Raw genomic sequence first — 11178 nt, forward strand, 5'->3', positions numbered from 1 at the left:
TTCAAATCTAGGGCAAAAATTAATAGGTTATTATTTTAATCATTGCTCTACGACATTCATATTTTAACTCTATTTACACACACATATGTATATATCTTTTAATATATATTATATATATATATATATTATTTGTTATAAATAAAAGGGAGGGAAACAACCTCATTTCTTGTCGGTCAACAATTCTTCTCTGTTTTTTTTTTTTTTTTGTTTTGCTTTTCTTCTCATGCCATTTATAGGCATGCTATTAAAAATGTCTTTTCTTAAAAATATATATCTATATATATATATACAATTATCTATTTTAAAATTTAAATTTTATATTACTAGTTTGGCGTTCTGGCTCCGCCCCTTCTCTTCTTGCAAACTTCTCAAATTTATATGTTTTCAAAGAATTTACATCAACAAGGCTTATTAAATACAGTATGTTAAGTTGTCCTTTACCACATTTATTATGTGATGCCAAAGTCCAACCTATGGAAGAATTTCACAAAAAGAGGTTACGGGCCTATTTGTTATGTGTTTTACTTTAGTGTTTTTGGTGCAGGGCTTCATTTTAGGCCCAAAAACATGTTTAGTGACACTTATTTTGTTTTAAACAGTACAAAAATATTGTTTTAAACAGTGCTGAATTTGGGTCCAAAAGTGAAACACCAAAATGGTGTTTTTGGTTGTTTCAGTACTGTAACCCAATAAAAAACACTGTAGCGGATGAAGTAAGTTGGTCCAATACTGTAGCGGATAAAGTAGCCTTAAAACGGATTTGCAACATTTTGGCCCGATGTTTTCTCTCTCCTCTGAAACCCTAGAGAAGCGATTTGGGAGGCGATTTGGGAAGCGACAAAAAGGAATCGCAATATACTGTGAGTACTGTCTTCTATTTCCCTTTCTTTGTTGTTTCCTTTGATGTTGTTTCCAAATCTGCAAGCACGAAGTCCAAATCTGTAAAGAAAATCTATACGTATACTCTCATATAGTCAAAAAGACAAATTTCTTTCGACTCTCTCTCTCTTTCTCTCTCTGGTATAAAAATTGTCGAGGGTTTGTGCTTTTGGGTGCCATGGAAGGCTCTTCTGCTCCGCCGTCGATTTCAACCCAACCGGACGGCGGAGCCTCCATATTTCTCGCCGATCTTCCCTCTCGCGACCTGTTCTCCTCCACTGTCCTCTCTTCAAATCCGGTGATTTCTTTCACAACAACCTGTATGTCGAATTCTACACCACACACACAAACAAAAAATGAGACTCCACGGCATGCTGCACAGTTGTAGTATAGAAAATTGGCTTGGGAGCTTGGGAGTGACATGGTTACAGAGTTTCTAATTAGATTAGATGATACGCATATATAAAATGACTAGGTTCAAGGTTATACAAATCTATAAAAGGATAAGAAAAATATGAATAATTAATGGATGCATAACATGTAAGTATGCTACAATATTAAATGATAAATATTCCATACAATAGAAAATATACTGTTATTGATATGGATTTTTAATTAAAAGTTTATCTAGAAGCAAAAGTTTCTCAAAACTCTCCAAATCATTTTCTTGTAAAGTTTGTGGCATATTTAATCAAGAATTGAACACTTTTAAGTAAAATATGCATAAGTTCAGAAGAATATCTGCATCTTTTACTCTTATTGAATTTAGGATTTCTAGAATAAGAAAACACAATTATTAGTGAAATTTTGTGACTAAGAGTGCTTCCCTTCTCCTCTCACGTATGTGTATATATATACAATTGCTATTACAATGAAATGACCATATTTTCCTTTGGTAAAATACCTAATATTGTAACATTTATCACCAATTTCTCCTTTCTCTTCTTGTTTTTTATTTTTTATATTTTCATTCAGTATTCTTTATTAAATGCGTGAACTTCTCGTAGAACTTTCCAGCACTTATGCCATATTAATTATATGTACGTTTCCTAAGAACTAAGTAAAACCTAAAATCATAAACTCTTTCTAGCAAATGTATAAAAGGGGAATAAATATATTCTAATAGTATAAACATTCATGAATCAGTAGTTGTGATAGAGTAACTTTAATACCATCAATAGTTTTTCCTAGTTTAATATTTTTTTTTTTTTTTTTGTTATTAATTATAGTGTTGTTATTAATATGTTAGATGGATATGAATGTTGAGAATGTGGAACAATGCGGTGATTCTCTCACAATTGAAGAAGTGGTTGAAGTTACGAACGATGGAAAATTGTTATGGGATGAGTCACTCATTGAAAAATTCGTGAATATTATGGTGGAAGAAGTTAAAGCTAATAATCGTAGTGGCACAACATTTAGTAAAAGTGATTGGAGTAATTTAGTCAAACAAATGAATGTTCAAACGTGGAAAAAATTTGGTTTAACCCAACTTCGGAATAAGTTTAATGGTTTGAGGAAAATTTATACTGAGTTTAAGAAATTATTATCGGAGACTGACGTGGGATATAACAATGAGACGGGCATGGTTATAGTTGAGGAAGAGAGATGGGACAGGTTGTGCAAGGTTAGTAATTTAATTATTAGTCTTAAATAAATAATAAAATCTTGTATATTATTGGTTATGTGGTTAATATTATAACAAAATTTGTAGGTTGTTACGAATGCAAATAAGTATAAAAAGTATGGATGTAAGCATTTTGACAAGATGTCGACTATATTTGGGGACACATATGCAAAAGGGATGCATGCCCACCCATCCACTACAGCACCACCCACAATCATTTTGCCCACTCCCAATGATGACGATGATGAGGAAGAGGGTTGTGAGGTCAGTCCCCCACCTTTACGTAAAGGTAAGAAAGCCAAAAGAGATACTTTATCTCCTGGTATAGCTGCACTCTTGTCAAACATGAATGAGAATTCTGAGAGGAGAGCTGAGAGAATGGAAGCTGCAATAGAGAAAGCAGCTAAAGCATCTTCTACTTCTACTCGTGTATCTTCATGTGAGAAAGGAGATGATGAAGCTCTCTCTCCCTCAAAAAATGATAAAGATTATGAAATGTTTGATGCCTCCATGCTCCTTTTACAAAAAATACCTGGAATTGAGATGGCCCAATTCGCTAAGGTATCGAAGTTATTACATGATTCTGAGAAGTGACAGAAATTTTTTCTTTCGGCACCTGAGGATGTAAGAATTGGTTGGGCATTGAATGTTTGAGTTTTTCTTTATGGATGATTGTGTTTTGTGTCATCGTTTAACTTATTACTATCTCACATATAGTTGACTGTAATAACTTAAATACTTTTATTATCTCACATTTGGATGACTGTAATAACTTAAATATTTTTATTATATCACATCTGGATGACTGTAATAACTTAAATACTTTTATTATCTCACATCTGGATTACTGTAATAACTTAAATATTTTTATTATCTCACATCTGGATTGCTGTAATAACTTAAATACTTTTATTATCTCACATTTGTATGGCTATAATAACTTAAATAATTTTATTTCTTGGATGCCTGTTAGTACTCAAATACTTTAATACCATTATTTAAATGTTTGTTTTATTATTTAAATGTTTTATTTATTATTTAATTGATTTGCTTATTAACTTAAATGTTTTGCTTGTATTAAATCTTTAAATAGGGTAATGGATATGTGGAATAAGAAAAATAATTCAATTATATGACGATGAGGAGGACAATGAGAGTGTCTTAATATTTGCTGCTCTTTTAGAAGAGCAGAACTTCTATCAAAAGAGGCGTTGTAGGGATTCCATTTTACAAGGGGAAACATATGTTATGGAGATTTTAAACGGCCATAGAGAAAGATGTTATGAAAATTTTAGGATGTACCCTGAAGTTTTCAGAACATTGTGTAGTACCCTGAAAGGTATAGGGCTGAAGGATTCTAAATTTTTAATTGTTTATGAACAAGTGGCAATCTTTTTGCTCACTTTATCTCATAATCAAAGGAATCGTGTTATAGCAGAGAGATTTCAACACTCCACTGAAACCATTTCTAGACACTTCCATGCTGTGTTGCATGCAGTATGTCAGTTGGGCACCCATATCATTGCTCCTCCTAATTTTTCTGTGATTCCGAATAAGATTAGAGAGTCTTCTAGGTTTTACCCTTACTTCAGGCATTGTGTGGGAGCTATAGATGGAACCCACATTCCTGCAACTCTGCCAGCAAGTACACAACTTCCATTTCGTGGTAGAAAGGGTTATACTACACAAAATGTAATGGTTGTATGTTACTTTGACATGAGGTTCACATATGTGCTAGCTGGGTGGGAAGGCTCAGCTAATGATTCGAGAATCCTAAATGAGTGTACTGAAAATGAGGCAATGAACTTTCCAGCTCCACCAGCAGGTAATATTATTTTACAAATTCACTTAATATATGGTTAGTTTATCATACTGTATATATCTTTATGTATTCTAAACATGGCAGGTAAGTATTATTTGGTGGACTCAGGGTATGCCAATAAGCCTGGTTATTTGGCCCCATTTCGAGGTCATACTTACCACTTTCAGGAATACCGTAGGACTAGACAATCTCGTGGTCAGGAGGAAGTGTTCAATCATAGGCATTCATCTTTGAGAAATATAATTGAGCGATGCTTTGGGTTATTGAAGATGAGATTCGCTATTTTGAGGGCAATGCCTCCTTATAAGTTTTCAACACAAGTATTGATTGTAATGGCTTGTTGCACATTACATAATTTCATCAAAAATCAGCATCAGCCTGATGACATATTTGATGGTAATGATCCTCCTCAAAGTGATGGTAAAGATGATGAGATTGTTGAGCATGTGCCTTCGGCTCAGCTTCGAGAAATGGATCAATTGCGTAATACTATTGCTGATCAAATTTGGAATTCTCTTCAGCACTCTTGATCCTTCTGAAAATGATGGTATATTTTTTCTTTTATATATAATATATTTGTTGCTATTGTGAGCTTGCAATATATATATGTAATATAAATCTTTTTTACAGATATATAATTCAACTTAAATGCTATTATTGCAGATATGAAGTGTGTTGATGCTCTCTTGAAGGCCACATGTGCTGTTATGAAGATGATGTGTTGTTGCCATTGTCATCCACTTTATGAACTTCTTATCAATTTTTAGTGACAACTATATATTGCTAATGCTTTGTTCCAAACATGTTATGTACAACTTAAACTTGTTTAATTTGTTGGTTGAATATTTAAGGACTTGTAAATGTTATACACTTTATTTCAATTATGCTTTCAATTGAGTTTGTTTTTATTTTAATGTTGTGTTGGACTATACAGGTATCAGGATAATAAAATTGAAGCAGGTTATTGCAAAGAACTTGTAAATAGGTTATTGCAAATTTTTTTTACAAATATTGACTCTCATGTGGTATTGTAAAATGTAACTAGAGATTATTTATTTTTAATGTTGAGTTGGACTATACAGGTATAATCATAATAAAATTGAAGCAGGTTATTGTAAAGAACTTGTAAATAGGTTATTGCAAATTTTTTTACAAATGTTGACTCTCATGTAGTATAGTAAAATGTGACTAGAGATTATTTATTTTTAATATTGAGTTGGACTATACATGTATAATGATAATAAAATTGAAGTAGGTTATTACAAATAACTTGTAAATAGGTTGTTACAAAAATTAATATATATATAATTTGGTGGGGGTTTACATTTTTTTACAAAAGAGAAGGCAAGAATCTGTATTTTGGAGTTAAATTCCCACCAATGCAGACTTATAAGAGTCGAAAATTATTATGAGAGCTGTGTAGTATTTTTTTTTTCTTCTTTCGCTAATGCGAAAAATGAGCAAAATGAATGAAATACAAACCTATGGACAATCATCACCAAAGGAACAAACTATACCAGGAAATTTCAAATAACTTAAAGTGTAGTTTCAGATCAAGATAACATGCTGTGTGTGTGTGTGTTTGTGTGTTCAAATTTTAATATATTTATTAAAAATATATAGACTATTTATATAGAAATAAATTTATAAATAAATTTAAAATTTATAAAAATAAATTAAAAACAATGATAACCAAACATGTTTTTTGTTTCTGTTTTATTTTATTTACAACAGTTGGAGCTACCAAACATGTTTTGTTTTTAAAATTCTTGAAACGCATGACTTACCAAACATGTTTTGCATGTTTTTGTTTCCGACATTTCTACAGTAAAAGATCGTTCCCAAACGTGCTTTCAAATTTTGCCAAAACACTCCAATAGTAAAAACGCTATTTCTGTTTTAGCCAAAAACAAAACGCCTAAAGTAAAACGCATGCCAAACGGGCCCTACGTTTTTCCTTTCGAAGAGGAAGCATGTGGACAACGGAAATGAAGTAATGGTGTTTGGGACATTTATGATTGATAAGGCGCTAAGTGATGGGCCTTGTTGACGTTTAAGTTCCGCACCCAATGCTGATTTTTAGCCACCGTTTCGGCAATTCGAAGACGGGATGACACTTTGTAACGTAGGGTTAGAAGTGTCTCGTCTCAAATTCGAATGAAAAAGTATAATAAGAGGTGGAGTAAAAAATTTTAATTGGGGTTAAATAGTGATATAAAGTTATATTTAATAAATTAATAAAATAATTGTAATAATTTTTTTCTCCATGCATTTTTAATGTACATTTTTAAGAACGGTATTTTTTAAATCATAACAAATAATTTATATACTTATATAATATATATATATAGTACTAATACGTTTTAACAAGACTTACAAAATAATAAATACTTCTATTATTAAGTTCATGTTTTTAAAGGCAAGACCAAAATGTTCAAAAGAGTCATTCATAATTTATTTCACAAACCATCTTTAATTTCCATATGTAAGTAACCATAAATGAGAACTTTATAAAATTTTGAGAGATCAACTTTAATTTTCTTATACAAAATTACCATTAATAAATAATAATCATGAATAATGAATAATTATTGTTAATAGATTTTTGAAAAATATTTGGGGGAGGGGAAATTTAATATTCTATACAAAATTACCATTAATAATCATTAATAACAAATTTAATAGTCTATACAAAATTACCATATTAATGGTAATCATTAATGGCCCCTTGCTTCCGCCCTAAGTATAACCCCACATAACACCTTAAATTTTTGGATCGAATCATGAAATACCCGTTGGTTACAGTTGGTATAAGAGCCAGGGATCCAATCCCCTCCCGTGGGGTTGAAATCACAGGACCTGTCTTGTGTCTTAAAACGTTGACGTTTGAGGCATAGTTGGCCGTCACTCAAAACTAATTAAGGCAGTTATGTTGGATCCCTTCATGTGGGGTCGACGTTGATATTTGGAGGCATAGTTGGCTGTCACTCAAGATTAATTAAGGTAGTATTTGTCTATTCCTTTAAATAGCCCATTTTATTTTTGGAATATTAATCAACCCTCAAAATAAAATCAAAGTTAATAAAAACTAATTGAAAGAAATTAAGGGTGTGTTCGGTTGCATAGAATTTAAACCTTGGAATTGAAATTTGCGGATTTTGAGAAAATTTTGATTCAAATTTCTTATATATTTTCTTCAAATTCTAATTCAGATGCTCCAATTTCATGCAACCGAACACACTCTAAAGGATTTTAACAATGTGTGATTATATATATATATATATATATATATATGTATATATGTATTTATATATATGTTTTGATAAACGAGTAAATTTGTGTGGATATATTGGTTCTTGTTCAAATTAGATTTATACATATAAGTTAATGAGCACAGCCCTACCAATGTATATGCTAAGTTTTTAAATTTTTTGAAGGTTAAAATAAGGGTAAGATGTTTACCTAAAAACGTTGTAGTTTTGATGCACATGACAACCTCCTCAACAGGAGGGGATCCAAGTCCCAGAGAGTTAGATCCAGTCTTTGATCCGGTGTCACGCCAAATGTTCAGACCAGAGGCATCTGGATCCCCACTCCGAATAGGCTGGGTGACCCGATCGCAACAAGATAATATTACAAGTGTCCCACATCGGATCTTTGGGAAAGTAAATGTGTATATATAGATTAGATATTAGTCTCACATAACAATTTAAACTTTTAAGTATGATCACGAATTACACCTAGTTAGTTGTACGGCATTCAACTCAAAAATAACATATATATATATATATATATATGTATATATATCCTCCAAAGAATTGAGAGCCACCAACTTCTATTCTTAATATTTTCCAAAGCAAAACAAAAAAAAAAAATTGTCATAAATGATAAAAGTATTACAGATTGAACAATTGTAGCAGTTGAAAATTGGGAAAATAAAAAAATTCACAATGGATTATTAAATGGATGTGTCAATATTTGAATTAAAGATTTTAAAAATAGGGAGATTCAATCTTATCTTTCTTTTTTGAATGTCTCAAATTAATTATTTTATTTAAAAAGTCAAGTAAAATAAATGTTCTTTTTTCATAATTACTCTTTAAAATTTTCAAATATTTAAACTTAAAAAGATAACTTGTTAATTTTAAAATAAGACAATTCATTAATTGCACATCTTCTTAAAAAGTATAATAACACCAAAAAGGACGAACTACTATGAGACAGAAGGGTTACTTATTGGCACTGGTGATATGTTTGGAAATTTTTTTATTTATTTTTCTCCGGAAGTTGAACATATATATTTGAGTTTTTCCTGTAGTTAAATGTATATTGAAATGAGAAAAAGAGAATACACAAGGGGCTGGGCCAAAGCCTGAATCCCAAGCTACAGAGGAAGGAGGGTAAGGCCCACAAACAAGAGGCCAATTAAGGCCCATGAACAGTAACACAAGAAGGCACGCTTTGAGGCGTGTCGGGCGGGATATATATATGTAAACCATTACAAAAGATCATAGCTAGTTTATTATACACATACATACTACTACAAGAGTTTTCATTTATTGTCATTATATATTAGTAATATTACATATACTCTTGTTAAACAAGAAAGAAAGCATTGTGCATAGTTATTAACAAACCATGCATATATATATATATATATATATATGCGCGCAGGCTGCAGGCTAGTGGAAGAAGAAGTACTAGTAGCAAGCAACAGAGGAAACTGCAAGAGGGTATCGGAAAGTATTGGCATACTGGAAAGAAAGGCTTTGTCCAGGAGCAAGTGGGTCCCCATTGTTGACAAGGCAATCGTCGTAACAGATTCGCTTGAAAACACTCGGATTTATCAATCTGGCAGAGCTGAACCATCCACAGCTGAGGTGAATGTTAGAGATGCTACAACCCGACACACATACGTTCAGTATTTGAACTGTGTATGTTGGAATGCCATTCGGAAGCGGAGATGTTGGCCCTTGAAACACAACTATGTTGTCCTTCGAGCATGTTGCCCCTATGCGATTCATTGAACCATCACCATCACCATCATCTGTATATAATATTTAATTACTTCAAGTTAATTTCACTACGTGTATATTTTATATACATACATATATATATATATATCAGAGTTACTTTAACTTCAGTTATATATGATGAGCATTACATATAGACCAAGACTTGTTTCATTCAAAAATGTATGCATGAATAACAATTGGACAAATTTTGCTTGAATTTCCAAAAAAAAAAAAAAAAAATTATAGAACAATTGACCGGATTAAAAACTTTATTTTCCAAGTATGATACAATTAATATAGTTTTTTTTTCAGAAATTGATTGCTGATAAAGTGAATAGTATGTGTGTTTGGTTGAATAATGTAATAATTGTATACAACTCTGATAATTGTATTTCTTTTGTTGCTTCAATGGGAATGAAGATATAGGATCGAGCTGATGTTGCATATCTTTATGCTACGTACATAAACAACAATTTCTCCTATATAATAAAAGAAAAAAGCTTCTTGTTTTTTCTGGTGAGTATATTTTATTACATATAAATTCATGCATATCTAGATATATATATGCGCATCTGACACACAACCAAATCTAAAATAGGAAATGACAAAATCTAATTCTGTCATATCAGTCGGATGCAGCTTGAAAGTTGAAACGAACATGCAAGGTGTAATCTGAAGCCGGCCGGCCTCATGAAAAAAAATTGGGCCGCATAAAAGATACCAGGCCAGTCTGACCTTGCAGGACTTTAAAATGACCTAAACATTGATTACGAAACCCAGCAGAGATGAATAGGTTGGACTTGGACCAACAATACTAAAAAGTTGCATGCTCGATCTAGTGATATATAGGTTGTGGTTCTAGGACTAGGCCCACCATTACCAAGGACTACCATACATGGGTTATCACACCCGTTGCTGAAAATGGAGATAAACTGATAAAGGCCATGTGACATTGTTCAATTGGAAATAAATTGCATCTGGAACAGGTCTCGTGAATTCTGACCAATATGCATTTACAGTTTCTGTAACACTAGATAGGCTCAGTTTTACAATATATACACACACACACACACATACACACACACAGATTTTGGCTACTGTATATCAAACATCGGAAATTGTATGTAACCTTATTATCTAGCCAAGTTCAATATTTAAGTCTCCATAAAAATATAAGTCGTAAGTGTTCAAGATTCAACTCTCTATAAAAGCATAAGTTGTAAGTGTGCTAGTTGTTTTAGGAGGGAAAAAGAAAAAAAAGTAAGACATTCGACTAGTCCGATGACTCACATAGTGGGGGTCCCCACCCCATCGTTGGTGGTCCCGCTACATCAGTCAGTCTATAGTAAAGTTTTGAATTTCCCTATTCACTAAATAAAAAAAAGACTAATTAAGGAGTTGGCTTACCAGGCAAGGCCAGTAGTTTCCGAGCAAAGGCAGTGTGATTTTCCTCGGAAAAGAACAGTTCTTGAATGCTAGGGTCATGCATTGGTTCAGATGCATGATAAATCTCCACAACTGCGAAAATTAAATTCTCATCTTCATCAGAACATAACAATGGAGATGGATTCAACTTTGTGTCATACAAATGCATACTAATAATTAAGTCCAGATGGTTATGGCATTCATGCATGTTTAATTAATTTTGTAGACTGAACACTCATATATATATATATATATACATACATACATATATGTCGTGTTGCATAAATGCAAAACTGCCAACAAAACCTACTCACTGAGCTAGTGAGTTCCATAAAAACACACATTCCCATGTTTTTTCTCTGAGGAACAAATGGTGGAACATTCAGAGCATAGTTACAGACAAAAACATA

The 11178-nt window shown here is 32.1% G+C and overlaps 2 protein-coding genes across 2 annotated transcripts; one reads left to right on the plus strand and one right to left on the minus strand.

Moving 5' to 3' along the window:
- The first annotated feature begins 3802 nt into the window (after positions 1–3802).
- Positions 3803–4858, plus strand: LOC132282305 (uncharacterized). The gene is made up of 2 exons (XM_059783930.1): positions 3803–4331; positions 4413–4858. Exons 1-2 carry the CDS (start codon positions 3803–3805, stop codon positions 4856–4858), a joined length of 975 nt encoding a protein of 324 aa, XP_059639913.1.
- Positions 4859–9028: 4170 nt separating this feature from the next.
- LOC132282314 (TPD1 protein homolog 1-like) lies at positions 9029–10937 on the minus strand. Its single transcript, XM_059783942.1, has 2 exons — positions 10751–10937; positions 9029–9375 (listed from the first exon to the last, which is right to left on the minus strand). Exons 1-2 carry the CDS (start codon positions 10935–10937, stop codon positions 9029–9031), a joined length of 534 nt encoding a protein of 177 aa, XP_059639925.1.
- Positions 10938–11178: the final 241 nt, after the last annotated feature.

The sequence above is a fragment of the Cornus florida genome, unplaced genomic scaffold (assembly GCF_030987335.1).
Source record: "Cornus florida cultivar Cherokee Brave unplaced genomic scaffold, ASM3098733v1 CherokeeBrave_3.0.0_Hap2_Chr01, whole genome shotgun sequence".
Classification (NCBI taxonomy): Eukaryota; Viridiplantae; Streptophyta; class Magnoliopsida; order Cornales; family Cornaceae; genus Cornus; species Cornus florida.